This window comes from Miniopterus schreibersii (assembly GCF_964146895.1).
Source record: "Miniopterus schreibersii genome assembly, chromosome: 2".
Taxonomy (NCBI): Eukaryota; Metazoa; Chordata; class Mammalia; order Chiroptera; family Miniopteridae; genus Miniopterus; species Miniopterus schreibersii.
In genome coordinates, this window is record NC_138102.1 from 119,884,146 (window position 1) to 119,902,846 (window position 18,701).

General features: G+C 36.3%; 1 protein-coding gene across 2 annotated transcripts in view; it reads left to right on the forward strand.

Annotated features, from left to right (window-relative positions):
• Nucleotides 1-18,701, forward strand: part of LIN7A (lin-7 homolog A, crumbs cell polarity complex component) — a 119,571-nt gene that overhangs the window by 36,271 nt on the left and 64,599 nt on the right. For both annotated transcript variants that reach the window (XM_081129821.1, XM_081129822.1), the window contains exon 2: nucleotides 3,489-3,607. In XM_081129821.1, coding sequence (XP_080985947.1) covers nucleotides 3,489-3,607 — 119 coding nt within the window. The remainder of the gene's footprint in view (nucleotides 1-3,488; nucleotides 3,608-18,701) is intronic.

An 18,701-nucleotide genomic window follows, 5' to 3' on the forward strand; every position in this document is an offset into this window, starting at 1 on the left:
ACTTCAGAATCATCAAGCACTTGTTATGAGCCTTATTCTCACACCTCCTGAATCAGTCTCTCTAAAGTGGGGCTGAGGCATCAGGAGCCTTAATAAGTTCACCTAGATTATTCTTGGGCACATTCATGATTTAGAACCATCAATCTGTACCAGAGTTTCTCAACCCCGACTGCGCATTAGAATCACATAGAGGTTATAAAAATAGCCATGCCAACTAGGCCAGTGGTCCTCAACCTTGGCTGAACTTTAGTATCACATGGAGGGCTTTAGAAAGCCTCGTGCCCAGACCCCACCCTGTGCCAATCACATCAGACTCTGTGGCTTTTAAAGCTCCCCAAGTGATACCGATCTGTAGCCAGGGCGGAGAACCACTGTTCTGAATATTCTGGTTCAGTTTGCTTGGGGTGGGTCTTAGGCATTAATCATTTTTAAATGCACTCTAGATCATTTGAATGTGCAGCCAAGGTGAAAAACTGATGAATATCAGGTTTCCAGCCTTTCTGAACTTCCCCTAGTGTAGTTACTCAGTACCCTTTAACCTACAGATTCAGGCTTGCCCTGCACCAGACCCAAGCCAGTTTTGACCTAAGCTGATAGGCCTGGTCTCATGAGAAGTTATATGTCCACCTAGACATAAATCTCTAACCTCTGCCTTTCTGAGCCAGTCTCATTAATTAATCTATCGTTCATTCAACAAATATGTATTAAACACCTAATATTTGTTAAGTATTATTCCTGATACCTCAAGAAGCTTATAGACTTGCTAGACTATCTTTTTTTTTTTTCCAAACAGGTATTGCAGAAAGTAGCTATTACAATGGATGAGTGAACAAAAACTGTAGGAATACAGATATGATAGCAACTAAATCTGCCTTGGAGAAACAGAGAAGACAAGTCTAAGGAGATGCTATTTTAGCCAAGTCTTCCCAATATGACCTAAAACACCCTCCAGTATGTGATTTCTCTCTACTTCATCTCTTGCTATTCTTGCCTTGACTTCAACTTCAGCCATACTGAGCTCCTCTCAGTTCTTTAAATGCTCACACTCTCTTGACAAGACTTCAATCTGCATTTATTTTCCTGGAACATTCTTCCCTTTTTCCCCATCTGCATCTCCTCCCTAGACCCTGCTTAGCTGTTGTTTCTGCCACAAAGAGGTCTTCTCTGACCTCATGGATGATGATAAATGTCTTTGTTATACATCCATGTACTAACTTGTAGTACTTCTTTTATAGCTCACACCCACTTTATTGCATGTCTATGACCCCTCAAGTCTGTAAATTCCACGAAAGCAAGAGCAACCATCTGTCTTTACCACGGTGTGTCCCTTGCACAGCACAGTTCCTGCCACTCCTAGATGAATGAATGAATTGCATTCTAGGAACGGGTGATATGGACAGAGCCATAGGGCATGGAATTCTGTGGCATATCCTAGAATAGCAAAAATGTTGATGGCCAAAGTATAAAATGGGCAAGAGGAGGTTTCTAGAGACCAGTCAGAAGAGGCCTGTTGTTAAGGACCTTGTATGTAATCCTAAGTGGTCTGAACTTCACCCTGTAGGTAGTGGGAAGCCAGAGAAGGTTTATGTGGGGGAGTATACTAATGAGGTTTACCATTCAGAACAATCATTCTGGAAGCAGTGCAGAGGATGGACTGAAAAAGAAAAGATTAATTCAAAGGGCAGTTAGAAGACGTTTCAGTATTACTGGTAAAAAATAATAAAGGCTTCCCTGAAGTCATGAATCAAAGGGGCTCCATTCAAAAAGCATTTTTGAGATAAAATCAAAATCCCTTGCTGATCAACTGCTTGTGGGGGTGAATGTGAAAGATGATGTTATGGCCTAGCTTGGAAGACAGGCCAGGGATGCTATAATGGAAATATGGAGAACAGGAAGAGAAGAGCTAAAAAAACAAAACAAAAGACAAATGAAAAAAGCTCATTTTTAAACATGTCAGGAGTTTTACATATCTGGGGACATCTAGGTGTAGAGTCTTTTGTGCAGTTAGAAATGTGTAAAATTCTTAGCTTGGTACCTTATTGATTGTGGTTGTGGCTGGTATTGTCCAATTAACTATGTTGACTTCCAGTTTATGTGCAAAAAGACAAACTTGAAAATGGCAATGTCGTATTGATTTCATGATCTGTGCTTCTTTGAGCCACGACTGGCAATCAGTTTGGCAATACGTCAAGGGAAAGTCTTCATTTAAGTTACTTACTGGCTATATTCTTTGGTTAGATACATACACCTATGAAAACCCTGCCTGAATTCTGAGGTGGTAATGGTTTTATTTTGGGTGGCTATGCTGTAATATCCTTTTCTCATTTGATAGCAAGCTTGGAAAGGAAGTGCCTTATTCTTCTTGTTAAATAAGTGCCACATCTGATAGGAACACAAATTGGTGAATGGATGGATGGATGAATTTATAATCTAATGGCAAGGATGTGGAATACTTTCTGGAACTAATCACTTAGGAGTTGAAAACCTCTATTCTACACATAAATGCTTATGTGACTTTTCAGTGAGCTATTGACTACATATAGCAGCAGAGGTAGAAGAGATCACCATAGGCATTATTAAAATGGCCTTGCATCCTTTCATCACATCACTTTCTCTCTTTTTTGGCAATGCAAAACCAACCTGGGAGTTTTAAAGCTATGGCTATAAAAGGTTGTGTTTCTCGATCCATTAACCTTTGATACTGTCGAGTGAAAGAGAAGCAATTAAATTAAATTGTTATTAAAAACTATTTTGCTTGGTACTGTCCTAGAAGCTGGTAGGTTGGTACACGATCAGATTTTTATTTTAGGAAGGTAACATTGTGAACCATATGAAGAGACTGGAGAAGAAAAAAATGATTCCAGTTGGACAGAAGAGAGATGATGGTGAGGGCCTGGAATAACTCGATGGCAGTTAAGTGGAGAGAGCCATTAATTAATTAATTCATTATCAAATATTTATTTACTGTATTATACCAGACTATAGGTATGCATTGATAACCAAACCAGATAAATTTTTACCCTCCAGGAGTTCATAGACAAGTTTAAGAGATGCACATTAAGCAAATCATTATACTAATAAAGGTAAAATTGCAGATGTGATAAATGTGGTATGGTTAAGGAAAAGTTAAACAGAATAAAAACCTGTCAGGAGTGAAATTCACAGAACTCATTTGGTTATTGGGGTATCAGAGTAAATAAAAGACAAGTCTCCTGCCCTTTTTCTGAAAGAATATTCAAACTGATTTGTGCGACAAGTATTATACATTAAATTACACCAAAGAAGATGTATTCGGTGACGAATTGTGTGGAACAGATTAAAATGACTTTTTAACCAGAAGATTAGATCAATAAGCTGTGAATTGTAAATTCTGATTTTGCAGTTAATTCCACTTAATTTTCATCATCGCCATTCAGTTGGAATGATGGTACTTTGCTGATGAGACACAGTTTATTCTAGATCTTTCCTTTTTTTTTTTTTTCATTCAGATGTTGCCAGAGCGATTGAATTACTGGAAAAACTACAAGAATCTGGAGAAGTACCAGTGCACAAGCTACAATCCCTTAAAAAAGTACTTCAGAGTGAGTTTTGTACTGCCATTCGAGAGGTATGACACTAAGATTCTGACTATAGCTATGTTCAGCCATATGTCTTCTGAATGGAAAACATGTCTTTTCCACACAAACAGTTGAAATAGTTAACATTGGTACTCCATCTTTGCCTTCTGTTTTTAGCTCTTTGGACAGATGATAAAATATAATTTAGTCTGCTAAATTCTTAAATTAGATTCAGTCAGAATTTATACGTTCATATAAAACCCAGTGTTCATCTTATGGTACCAATAAAGTGACTGCTTTAGCAAATAACTGTTACATGTAGTTTAAACTATTTAGTGGTCAGATGAAGTCATCTGGAAATTCAGTTAGAAGTGATCATAATTAATGAGGGCTGAGACTTTCTTAAAAGAACATTCAACTAAATCTTTCACAGGCAAGTCTGAAAGAGTAAGCTAGTGACTAAAGTTATAGTTTATCCAAACATTGGTATCTAGTGCAGTGATTTTTCAACCTTTTTCATCTCCTGGCACACATTAACTAACTACTACAATTCTGCATCACATTGAAAAATATTTTTTTTCCCAATCTGACAAAAAATAGGTATAATTTTAATGGATTTATAAAAATAATAGTAATTATCTACCTTTTTTTGCTCCAAAGTAACTTTTTTAAAAGTCACGTTCCTCTACTTGTATATAAGAATTTCTTGTACCAAGAATTAACCAATCAAACACAATCAACCTTACTATGTGAGGTGACCAATAAGATGCAACTTATATGACCTATATATTTATGGTTCAAGACAGGGCATTCATACCAGATGGCTATTGTTGTGTTGGCTGTTGTCATTATTTTGTTTGACAATCTAAGGGAAAAAGAGGTCAGTGCCCCTGACTAGATAATCAGGTATTGCATGTCTTAAAAATTCTTGTGGGACATCAGATGAAAATTGCTGGTCTAGTGTGATAATGAAAACTCTCTGAACAAGCTGGCATGGTCTTCTCACAAATCTTTGTAATGCTCTCCTGGCTAATGATTTTAAATGATTCCTAAAGTGAAAAAAAGTGCGTAGTGATAACTATTTGAATTTTGTATTGATTTGTGGTGGAATTGACTTGCCAATGAATGAATTTAATTGTTTACAGGTAAGTTCACTTGAGAGATATATGCTATATTGCTTTTTGAATAAAATAATATTCAGTAAGCCCATCACCCCTTTCCCTTCAGGTACTAAGTAATAATTTCTTAATTAGAACCTAAAGTCCATAAATCTAGAAATCTGCCTTGCTAGAAGTCCCTAACAATGAATTACCTACCATCATCGTCTCCAAAAAGTTGAACCCAATGACTACCTGGAGAGTTTGTTGTAGCAGAGGGATACCTCTCAAGGAATGCTTATAAAAACCACCCTCTTTACAACTCTGCTGTGGTTAATGTGCTTTCTTTTATTTTTATTTATGTATTTTTTACTCCTCACCCGAGGATATGTTTTCATTGATTTTTAGAGAGAGAGAAAGGGGGGAGAGAGACAGAGACCGAGAGACAGAGAGAGAGAAACATCAATTGACTGCCTCCTGCATGCCCCCCCCCCCCCAGGGATGGAAGCCACAGCCTTTTGGTGTAGGGGATGATGCTTCAGCCAACTGAGCCACCCAGCTAGGGCCGTGAACATTCTTTTACTGCACCAATGTTAGTTTATGTGTAATCACTAGGTGGGAAAGACCCAGGTGACTAAGGCAGAGACATACACCACCTTTCTCACTGTAGATTTAAACGGTAGCGTACCCAGTGTAGCTGCATTTGGATTTTGCTGAGCTTTGATTTAGACTGTACTTGTGCTAAATCTTTATCATATGAAGTTGATGATTATTTAATTTTTGTTTATAATGAACACAGCTTGAGTAAATAACCATAATTGTATCTCCAAGTTTTAACATATAAATTTGACCAAAGGCTGCAGGGAAATTTCTCAGTGCATGAATTCTCAACCACCATCTGATCAGTGGGAAAAGTAAAAGATATGTGGAAACCCCATGGGCCTCTTCTTGGTTAAACTCTTGTAGTCACTCTGTAGACCAAGGTTAAATCCCCTATACACTCTTTTCTTCTTTCACAGAGTGCTACTTCCCTGAGATTTGGTGGCCAACTTTTCATTTTTAGACATTCTATCACTTCTTTTACTTTCTATTGGACTAACTAAAAGCTGGGGCACATCAAATATATATCTCTGCTCACTGGGAATTTGGCTTGTGATTAATGCAAAATCTCTACCTTCATGGAACTTATATTCCAGTGAGAAAATGATGATTAATAAATATGCAGTGTGATGTCAAAGAGTGACAGAACTATAAAGATAAATAAAGCAGGATTAAGGGAGTAGGATTAAGGCACTATTAAGTTAGGACGGTGAGAAAATAACCTGCTTGAAGTAATGGAAGGAGTCACAAATATCAGGGAGTATAGCGTTTGGAGCACAGGAAACCACAACTGCAAAACCCAGAGGCAGGAATGGTCTCAGTCCATGGAAGGAGCATTCCAAAGGTCAGAATGTCTGTAGTGAAATAAGCAAGGTAGGCTTCCTGGAAGCAGCTGGAGAGCAGATCATGTAAGGCCTGGCAGGTTATGGTAAGAACATTGGATTTCATTCTAACCATGATGAGAGACCCTCAGAGAGTTTTCACCTGACATGATTAGATTTTAAAAGATCTCTGACTACAGTGAAAATACAAATGTTTGTGCAGGAGTAGAAATAAGGGAATATGGTAATAAAGGAATGAGTAGATCAAGTGAGAGATGAGAGACTGGCAACTTGGATGAAGGTGGCAGCAGTGCAAGTAGTGGGAAGTTGTCAGATTCAATATATATTTTTTGAGAGTAAAGACAGCAGAAATTGTTGATGTATTGGTTCTAAGGATGAGAGAATTCTTAACTGGTTCTTAGGTTTGGGCTTGAACAACTGGATACATAGTGATACAACAGGTGGGATTATTAGTGAGGACCAGGTTTGGAGAAGATGATCCAAGAGTTCTGTTGGGACATAGTAAATTGATGCTTTTCAAACTTCCAAGTGAAGATGTCTAGCAGGCACCTGAGTCTTACACTTGGGGGAGAAGTTGGGCCTGGCGATGTAATTGTGTTATAGATATCTGTTCAAATCAACACACAGGCCTTTTTCTTTATAGAGTTTGCTAAGGGAAATGAGAACAAAAGTAAAGGAAAATAAATATGGAGACATTATGGAGGAGCTATAGATATACCTTACAAACACTGTCTGTGTTAAAGTGTGCTATGTACATCATTAGTGATCAGTGGAAATATATAACAACTATAGGCAGCCCAACAACTTCAGAAGAAAGATGACACAGTTTATCTAACATTTTAAAAAGTTGAACTAGTAAGATTAATTTTATGTTCAGTGAAATGTCCTTATAATAATTTTGTTCTTAAAGGCAAAGCATGTTATATAGAAATCATTTTTGTGACTTCATCTTGGCTAACATTTCACAAGAGTTATTTGGTATTGTTTATATTCATTAAGTCTGGAATTTTCTTCATTATTCTTCCTGTGTCACTTTACATTAACTCTGAGAAGTAATGGTAAAAATAGCAATATGTATACAACAGTTATGAATCAAAGTAATACTGTGAATCAATCTAGTCAAAAGTTTTTCAATTTAAACATAAAATATGAATACACGTTGTCAAGCAGGTGAATCCACAGGCCAGTAAAGAAAAGTGCACCCATAGCCAACATCATACTCAATGGGCAGAAACTAAGTGTTTCCCCTAGAGATCAAGGATGTCCACTTTCAGCACTCTTATTCAACATAGTACTAGGAGTCCTTGCCACAGCTACCAGACAAGAAGAAGAAATAAAAGGCATTCGAATTGGAAAGGAGGAAGTAAACATGTCACTATTTGCAGATGACATGATACTTTATATAGAGAACGCTAAACATACCACACACAAAAATTTGTAGAACTAATAAATGAATTCGGTGAAGTAGCAGTATACAAAATAAATATCCAAAAAATAAGTTGCATTTTTATACACCAACAATAATCTGTCAGAAAGGGAGACTAAGAAAACAATCCTATTTACAATTGCATCAAAAAATACCTAGGAATAAATTTAACCAAGGATGTAAAAGACCTGTACTCAGAGAATTATAAGACATTGAAGAAATAAATGGGAGAAGATACAAACAAGTAGAAGCATATACCATGTCCATGGACAGGAAGAATTAACATCATTAAAATGTCCATACCGCCAATGCAATATTTAGATTCAGTGTAATTCATATCAAGATACGAATGGTATATTTCACAGAACTAGAACAAATATTCCAAAAATTTATCTGGAACCACAAAAGACCCTGAATAGCTGCAGCAGTCTTGAGAAAGAAGAACAAAGTTGGAAGAATCAAACACTACTGTCTGATATCAAACACTACTACAAGGCCATAGTAATCAAAACATCATGGTACTGGCATAAAAACAGACATATAGATCAATGGAAAAGAACAGAGAGCCCAGAGATAAACCCACGCCTGTATGGTCAATTAATTTTGACAAAGGAGGCAAAGACAGTCTATTCAATAAATGATATTGGGAATATTGGACAGGTACATGCAAAAAAATGAAACTAGACCACCTTTTTGTACCATACAGAAGAACAAACTCAAAATGTATTAAAGACTTAAATGTAAGACTTGAAACTGGAAAAATTCTTGAAGAAAACATAGGCAGTAAAATCTCAGTCATTTCTTGCAGCAATGTTTTTTCTGAAATATCTCCCCGAGCAAGGGAAACACAAGAAAAAAATAAATAAATGGGACTACATTAAACTAAAAAGTTTTTGCACAGCAAAGGAAACCATCAACAAAATGAAAAAGACAACTCACTGAATGGGAGAACATATTCACCATTGATACATCTGATAAGAGATTAATATCAAAAATTTATAAAGAACTTATACAACTCAACAACAATAAAAAACAATCAATCGATTAAAGACGGGCAAAGGACCTGAATAGACATTTCTCCAAAGAGAGTATACAGGTGGCCATTAGACATATGAAAACATTCTCAGCATCACTAATCATCAGAGAGATGCAAATTAAAACCACAATGAGATATTACCTCACATCTGTCAGAATGGTTATCATCAATAAATCAACAAACAACAAGTATAGGTGAGGATGTGGAGAAAAGGGAACGCTTGTGCACTGTTGGTAGGAATGCAGATTAGAATAGCCACTGTGGAAAGTAGTATGGAATTTCCTCAAAAAATTAAATATGGAACTACCTTATGACCCAGCAGCAATTCCACTTTTGGGAATATATGTGAAGAAACCCAGAACACTAATTTGAAAGAATATATGCACCCCTATGTTCATTGCAGCATTATTTGCAATAGCCAAGATTTCAAAGCACTCAAGTGCCCATCAGTAGATGAGTGGATAAAAGAGCTGTGGTATATTTGCACAATGAAATACTACTTGGCCACAGAAAAGAAGAAAGTTTTATGTTTTGTGACAGTATGGATCGACCTGGAGAGTATTATGCTAAGTGAAATAAGCCAGTCAGTGAAAGAGAAATACCATATGATTTTCCTTCTTTTTGGAATCTAATGAACACAATAAACTAACAAACAAAATAGAAACAGACTCATAGGTACTGAGAACAGACTGACAGCTCTTAGAGGGGAGAGGATTGGAGGACTTGTGATTACCAGAGGGAAAGGGGGTTGAGGGCAGGTAGAGGAGGGTAAAGATGGATAAATGATAACCGAAGGAGATTTGACTTTGGGTGGTGAACACACGATATGATATACAGATGATTTATTTTAGAACTGTGCACTTGAAACCTATATAATTTTATTAACCAATGTTCACCCCAATAAATTTAAACAAAATTTAAAAATAAAAAGGAAAAGTACAGGCAGGAAGTACGATGATGTACAATGGTGAATATCTGAAAATTAAATTTTATTGACCCAAGAATCCCTTCATTCTTGGTCTTTTAGATACTGACGGCTGTGCTGGCATGCAACCTTTGAAGGCTTGGTTTCTTATTCAAATAGTGCCCAGAATATTTGTGGTGAAATTATCTGAGTTTTTCAGAAATATCTGCTAACTAATACTTTCTAGTGTCAGAGTTACGAATTTTTTCATGACAGGTGGAGAAGAGAGCAAGAACTACAGCAGCATTATTCTTAGTTGCATTTGCCAGAGCAAAAACTGGTATGCCACTGCCAACAAGACTGTAAAATCCAAATAATGCTCAAAAAGCAAGTAGGGCAATAAATGCCAATTTTTTAATTGCCTTACACAAGCATAACAGTAGTTATTGTTACATGTTGAAGCAATCCCATATTTTGCTTTTACATTTTGATGAAACCACTTAATCAGCTCTTGGCATATGTGCAGCTCTCACAGGGGAAGAATAGTTTAATGACTTTTGTTTTTGTTTTTGTTTTTTGCTGAAAATGGATGATTAAAAGAGATTAGATGTTTTCTCTCAACTATTTTTCTGTAATCTGCAATAAAGACTGAAAACATTTTGTGGAGATCAGTACTGAAGCAGGACCATCTATGCATATAACTGAGAAAGGCATTGATTTATTAATAAATTCTTCGCACTTGAATGCCAATCCACACACAGCTTTATTCATAGAATACAGGTAATAGTAGGCAGTACCTACCTTGCTTGTGTTTTATTGCTGAAGGAGCTCGAAAGGACCTGATTAATAATTTAAATGCACCCATTCTGTGCAAGTAATTTCAGAGGACATGGCCGATAAATGGGCTGACACACAATGCTACTTTTCTGCAGTGAGAGGTACTGACTGTCAAGAGAAAGTTCACACAAATTTTTGAATGAAAGATAAAATAAAAAAAATTTATTGTACTGTCCTGGCTGCTGTGGCTCAGTTGGTTGGAGCATCCTCCTGTACACCAAAAGGTTGCAGGCTCGATTCCCAATCAGGAAACATACCTGGGTTGCAGGTTCAATCTCCTGTTGTGGCGAGTATGGGAGGCAACCGATGGATGTTTCTGTCTCACATCAACGTTTCTCCCTCCCCCTCCCCCCCTCTCCCTCCCCCTCCCCCAAATCAATGAACATATCCTTGGTGAGGATTAAAAAAAAATGATGGTATTGATAGTCCCAGAGAAGACCATTTTTGTGATTTTAAGTGGCTTCCTTGAGTTTTTGTTCATCACTGTGTTAATTTGCTTGAATGATCTAAACTTACTTATACATTAAATATAAGGGAGTTTAAGGGTTGAAATATACAGGTTATAAAATGTTGATTTTGGATAAAAGAATTTCTTATGGGAATTGAGTTGCTGTTCACATAGCTTGATTGCCAAGAGGTGGACTTTCCCTTGACATTTTCTATTCCTTGGGCCTCAGACAAAAAAGAAATCAGTAGTATATGAGTGGTCCTATTTTCTGAAGCCACAGAATACAAAGAAGTTCTTTCTGAAACTAAAATAATCAAAACACAACTAACAATCTATTCATTATCATCATCGTCCAACTTTTAAAACATCCAGGCTTCCTGCTTTCCCGGGTATGTGCTCATTGATCTGGTGTGTGAGGTGCTACTGTGAGTGGACTGTGGTGAGGACTGACTCCCACACTTATGACGGTCATAGGCACGTTTGACCCAGAAACGCAGAACTGAGTCACAGTCACCAAAAACTGCTTTCCTTGGACAATGACCAAATGTTGTATGTTAGTATTTTCTAATAGTAGAGCTGAAGAATAAGAAAATAAACCGACTGCATATGGAACCTGTCGTTCTGTGATAGTAGCGTTGTTGAAAAACATTCCAGTTCTCTTCTCACCACATATTACAGTTGGATTTCCCCGTCTTCCTTAAAAGCCAGATGTGGCTGTGACGATGGCTTTTGCTAAGGAAATGTGAGTGGGAGTGATCTGTGCCACTTTCTCATAGATGCCTTTGAATCAGTTCTTGATGTGCTATGTCTTTCCCTTTGCCACGTGACTAGTGATGTTTTATAAGATAAATATCTATCAGCCTGGGGTGCAGAGTATGGAAATGAGAACTGCAGGATTTAGCCAACTTTTCACTTACATGTCGCCTGAGCAAGAAGTAAATCTTTGTTAATCTGATCCTGTGAGATATCGGGGTTATCGTACCAGAGCATAACCCGAGTGATTCTGACTGATAATACACAACCATTGAGCCAAATTTGCCTTGGATAAAGGTTATAAGCAGTATCAACTCTTTAACTGTTGTAACACAAAATTAATTTTTAAAATCTATGTTGTATGTTTACTAAGCTGTTATAAATCTTTTTAAAACTATATGAAATTGGTAACCAATGTAAATACCCATGCCCATTAGGTGGTTCATGAATTTTTAAAATTTTGAGACACTTGAATCATAGATTTTGTTTGCTTCTAGATTACCTCGCATTTGTTCCTAATCTTATTTTTTTCTTCTTCCTGACTTTAAGAATCTGGAAGCCTGTCATGAAATGAGAAATTAAGGACTTGGTGATATTTAGCCACAAAAAGAGAAAAATAGTGTTTAATATGATACTTGTCATTTGTTATTTGGTAGGATAAAAGAAAATGGAAGTAACCATGCTAGGCCACTGGATGACAAATAGAAGAATGCAGGTAACTAAAGATAACTACCAGTCCCCAGCAGTGGCCTCACTTGTAATGTGGGAAGTTCCTATAACAACAGTAGAGGTTAGATCGTTGTATTGCAGATCATTTTAGAGCAAGAGTTGTTGTTTTTTACATTTTATTTTTTGACTAAATTTATTGGGGTGACAATGGTTAATAAGATTATATAGGTTTCAAGTGTCCATTTATATGATACGTGAACTGTATATAGTATTGTGGGCCCACCACCCACAGACAAATCATCTTCTGTCAACATGTATTTGACTCCCTTTGCTCTTCCTTTACCGTTCTAACCACCCTTCCCTTCTAGTAACCACCGTACGATTGTCTATGTCTGTTTTTATTTGTTTTCCTTGTTTGATCATTTGTTGCTTTCAGTTTCATATCCCACATATGAGTGAAATCATATGGTTCTTAACTTTTCTGACTTATTTCACTTAGCATGATATTCTCAAGTCTATCCATATTGTTCCAAATGCAGTATTTCATCTTTTCTTATGGCTGAGTGGTATTGCATTGTCTTTACCCGCTCATCTAGCAAAAGACGATTCAGTTGTTTCCATGTGAATAATGCTGCAGTGGCCATAAAGGTGCGTATATCTTTGCAAATAAATGTTTTCAAATTTTTCAGCTAGATATCCACAAGAGGGTTGCTGGTAACTCTATTCTTAATTTTTGGAGGACTCCCCGTACTGTTTTCAGTCGTGGCTGTACCAGTTCACATTCTCATCATCAGTGAACGAGGGTTCCTTCTTCTCCACACCCTTCCCAGCACTTGCTATTGCCTGTCTTGTTGATAACAGGCATTCCTAACAGGTGTGAGGTGGTATCGCACTGAAGTTTTGATTTGCATTTACCTTATAGCTAGTGAAGCTGGGCATCTTTTCATATATCTCTTAGCCAATTGTATGTCTTCTTGGGAGAAGTGTCTCTTCAGGTTCTTTGCCCATTTTTTAAATGGATTGTTTGCTTGTTTGGTGTTGAGTTGTATGAGTTCTTTATATATTTTGGATATTAACCGCTTGTTGGAGCTGTTGTTTGCAAATATCTTCTCCCATTTGGTTGGTTGCCTTTTTGTTTTGCTGTTGGTTTCTTTTGCTCGGCAGAAGCTTTATAGTTTGATGTAGTCCCATTCATTTATTTTTACCTTCTCTTGCCTTTGGGGTCACATTCATAAAATCACAAGTTTAGTACCTATGTTTTCTTTTATGTAATTTATTGTTTCAGATCTTATATTTAGGTATCCGTTTTGAGTTTATTTTTTGTATGTGGGGACAAACAGTAGTCTAGTTCAGCAATTTTCAACCTTTTTCATCTCTTGGCACACATAAACTAATTACTAAAATTGTGGCACAGCAAAAAATATATTTTTTGCTGATCTGACCGAAAAAGGGTATAATTTTGATTCATTTAAACTCTATGGCTATTGTTATGTTGGCTGTTGTCATTTTTAAAATTTGACAGTCTAAGGGAAAAGGGTCAGTGCCCCTGATTAAATAGTCAGGTATTGCATGTTTTAAAAATTCTTGTGGCACGGCAGTGTGCTCTGCACACCAGTTGAAAATCACTGGTCTAGTTTCATTCTTTTGCTTGTGGCTTTACAGTTTTACCAGCACCATTTATTGAAGAGGCCTTTTGTCCTTTATTGTATATTTTTGGCTCTTTTTTTTAAAATTATTTGCCCATATACATGTGGGTTTATTTCTAGGTTCTCAATTCTGTCCCATTGGCCTGTGTACCTTTTCTGCCAATACCATGCTGTTTTGATTGTCGCTTTGTAGCATAATTTGAAGTAGAGAGTCAGGCAGTGTGATACCTCCAACTTTGTTCTTTTTTCTCAGGACTGCTTTGACTATTAAGGTTTTTTTGTGTGTGTTTCCATACAAATTGATGGGGTTTTTTTGTTCTATTTCTTTTTTAAAATGTCATTGGGATCTGGGTGGGATTGCATTAAATCTGTATATTGCTTTGGGTAATATGGATATTTTAACTATGGTTATTCTTCCAATCTGTGAACACAGAATCTTTCCATTTCATTGTGTATCTTATTCAATCTATTTTAATAATGCTTTGTAGTTTTTAGTATATAGGCCCTCACATCCTTTCTTAAGTTTATTCCTAGGTATTTTATTCTTTTTGTTGCAATTGCAAAAGGAATTTTTTTCCCATTTCTTTTTCTGAAGTTTCGTTGTTAATATATAGAAAGGCAGTGGATTTTTGTACATTGATTTTCTGTCCGCAGCATTACTGTATTTGTTTATAGTTTCTAATGGTTTTTTGGTGGAGTCTTTAGGATTTTCTATGTACAGAATCATGTTGCCCACAAAAAGTGACAGTTTTACTTCTTCCTTCCCTATTTGGATGCCTTTTATCTCTTTCTCTTGCCTGATTGCTCTGGCTAGGACTTCCAGAACTATGTTGAATAAGAGTGGTGAGAGTGGCCATCCTTTCCTTGTTCTTGATCTTAGAGGAAAAGCTCTCAGTTTTTCACCATTGGGTATATTAACTGAGGGTTTGTCACATATGGCCTTTATTATGTTCAGGTACTTTCCTTCTCTACCCATTTTATGGATGTTGTAGTCTATCAAATAATTTTTCTGCATCTATTGATGTCATATCATTTTTAGCCTTTTTTTTTTAAACATATCTTTATTGATTTCAGAGAGAGGAAAGGGAAGAGAGAGAGATAGAAACATCAGTGATGAGAGAGAGTCATTGATCGGCTGCCTCCCGTCGGCCCCGACTGGGGATCGAGCCCGCAGCCCGGGCAGGTGCCCTGACCGGGAATTGAACCCCGATGGCCTGGATCCTATGTCAATGTTCAACCGCTGAGCCACGGCTGGCCGGGCTAGCCTTTATTTTGTTAATGTGGTATATTACATTGATCAGTTTACATATGTTGAGCCATCCTTGTTCCCCTGGAATGAATCCCACTTGATTGTGATATATTATTTTTTAAATGTACTGTTGTATTCGATTTGCTAGTATTTCGTTTTAGGACATTTGCATCTGTATTCATCAGAGATATTGGTCTTTAGTTTTATTTTTGTGTGTTATGTTATCCTTGTCAGGTTTTGGTATCAGGGTTATGTTGGCCTCATAAAATGTCTTAAGAAGTATTGCCTCTTCTTCAGTTTTTTGGAGGAGTTTGAGAAAGATTGGTATCAACTTTTCTTTGAATGATTGGTAGATTTCACTAGTGAAACCATCTAACCTTGTACTTTTATTTGTTGGGAGGTTTTTGTCTATTGTTTCCATTTCCTCACGGTTGATCAGTCTATTTAGGTTTTCCAGTCCTTCATGGTTCAGTATAGAAAGGTCATATATTTCTAAAAACTTATCCATTTCTTCTAGATTATTAAATTTGGTGGCATATAGTCTTTCATAGTATTCTAGTGTGATCCTTTGTGTTTCTGTGATGTCTATGGTGATTTCTTTTTTTTATTCCTGATTTTGTTTTCCTTTCTTTCTCTTTTTTCTTCAGTGAATCTAGCCAAAGGTTTGTGAATTTTATTAATCTTTTCAAAGCACCAGCCGTCTGTTGCGTTAATTTTATGTATAGCCTTTATGTTCTCTGTTTCATTTAATTTTGCTCTAATTTTTTTTTATTTCCTTTTTTCTGACTTTAGGCTGCTTTTGTCTTCTTTTTCTAGTTCTTTGAGATGTAATGTTAGGTTGTTTACTTGGGATTTTTCTTTTTTCTTGAGACAGGCCTGTAATAATATAAACTTCCCTCTTATTACTGCTCATGTTGCATCCCAGAAGTTTTGATATGTTGTATTGTCATTCTCATTTGTCTCTCTATATCTTTTAATCTCATCTTTTATTTCTTTTTTGACCCAGTCGTCTTTTTAGTGGCATGTTGTGTAATCTCCACATTTTTGTGGCCTATTTTGCTTCCTTTTTGCAGTTGATTTCTAATTTCAAAGCATTGTGGTTGAAGAATATGCTTGATGTGCTGTCAGTCTTAAATTTGTTGATGCTAGTTCTGTGACCCAACATATGGTCTGTCCTTGAGAATGTTCCATGTGCACTGGAGAAAAATGTATAATCTGATGTTCTAGGACAAAAGGCTCTGTACATGTCAATTATGCCCATTTGGTCTGAAGTGTGATTCAAGACCGATATTTCTTTCTTGATTTTCTGTTTGGATGATCTATCTAGAGCTGTCAATGGAGTCTTTAGATCCCCTACTGTGATTGTGTTTTTGCCAGTTTCTCCCTTTAGTTCTGTTAGTAGTTGTTTTATATATTTTGGTGCTCCCTGGTTGGGAGCATATATATTGAGAAGTGTTATGTCTTCCTGATGCAGTGTCCCCTTTATCATTATAAAATGTCAATCTTTGTCTCTTATTATCTGTGTTATCTTGAAATCTATTTTGTCAGATTATAAGTATGGCTACACCCACTCTTTTGTGGATGCCATTTGATTAGAGAATTGTTTTCCATCCTTTCACTTTGAGTCTATATTTGTCTTTGCAACTTAGATGTGTCTCCTGAAGGAGGCATGTGGTGAGTGTTGTTTTTTGATTCAGTCTGCTACTCTTTGCCTTTTTATTGGTCAGTTCAGTCCATTTACATTTAGGGTAAGTATTGATGTATGAGGATTTCCTGTAGCCATTTTCTCTTTTGTTTTCGGGTAGCTCTGTGCCTCGATTGGTTCTTTTCTTTCTTGTTTTTGTCCATTGTTTTAGTTTGATGGTATTCTATACTTTTTTCCTCTGCTTCCTCTTATTTTAAGTTATGTGTCTCAGTTTGGGTTTTTTTGTGTGTGTGTAGTTACCATTAGGTTTATGGAAAAGAAAGTTTCACATATCCAGTAGTTTTTTCCTTCTGAATACATCTAATCTTCATCCCCCTTGGCAAATTCAGACCTTTACTCCCTCTCCTTTTATGTTTTTGTTTTCAGAAATTATCCCTATTTACTCAGTGAGTTCATTTCTGAATTGCAGTAGGTATTGTCTTGTTCCACTTTTTCAATGCTATTAAGTAACTCCTGTAATCTTTATGCAATATTAAGTGTATAGTACCTATCCTTAAAAAAAGAGGTGTAATATCCTTGCTCCTGTTACAGTTTTGTGACCTTTTGTTCCTTTTTTCAGGTAGAATAACCCCCTAAAAGCAAGAGTTTTTAACTTCAGGTCATATGTGGGCTTCATATTGTAGGTGAAGTATGAACAAATATAGGTTTTTGTCAGAGCAAATATATATGTGTGTGTATATGTGTATATATATGTATATATATAAAGCAGATATACATTTGCTTTATTTTTGTTTTTTCCTTTTGTGTACAAAAATTTTTATGGCAAAATATGTTTTTAATGTTTTACTTTAAACATGAATAGAGTGGCATAATTCCATTATGTAATATTACCATCCTTGTTATATAATGACATCTGGAAGAGCACTGCAGTCATTGGAATTAACAGTAATGTATCAGGCATTATGTTTATGTACACTGCTTTTTACTCATCTTGAACTTAGCTTAAGTTGGGAGGTGACAAAGAAAAGAAAGCTTGCTGACTCTCATATTTCCTTCGATTTTATTTGTGTTGTTAAATGTGATTGGACACAAAAGCCAGACTGTTTTCTTGTGGGCTAAGTTTCCTGCCAACAAGAAGTCAAAAAAGCTTACTTCTGAGGATCCTGAAAATGTATCACACAATATAGAATTTTTATTTTTGGAGGGAAAAGTCCAATTTTAAAAGAGTAGAAATTTTCCACAACTTACATTTGCTCCAACATGTCTTGAGATATTTCCAAGCAAAAAGTACCATAAAGAACTGGAGAAAATTGTTTAAATCATGTACCCTAGAAATGTTTGAACTGGTTGGTTGTTCAGAACAATAAAACAAAAATAAAAGAGTGCCTCTGTTCACTTGATACAACCTACTTCTGAACTCTGACATTTTGATAATGTTTTGAAGCCAGTTATGGTCAAAAGAACAGCTCTGCCATTCCCACTTGGCTTGCAATTTGATGAAAAATATGATTGTTTCAGTAAAACTCTGATTTTTATCTATCATGTGAATGCTGATGTCTACTGTGTGCGTGTGTGTCAGAGAGAGAGAGACTCCATGGATACTTTAAGGGCCAAGTTATTCCAAAAGTGAATTTTTTTTTTGGTCAAGCAAAACTCCTAATTGAAGAATAATAATAATCCTGATACCATATGTACATGTGAGATGAATATGGAGTTTCTGAGTTCAACATCTAGCCTGAGCACTCCGGTGAAGACAGAGGTTCTACTTTTCATAGAGACTCATTACTTTCAGCAAGCATAGTGGCAAAGACTCTGAAAATTATCCCAAAAGATACCTTGCCTGCTCCGTGAAAAGTGGTCCAGTAATTTTACGGCCAGAGCCTGGAACCTATCAGTTCAAAGTTTTAGTTAGAAATGGAGAGCAAAATGTGTTCTTTTTATTGTCATTTGTTTCTTGGCTTTCCAAGAGAATGTGTTAATGGGCCTGGTTGA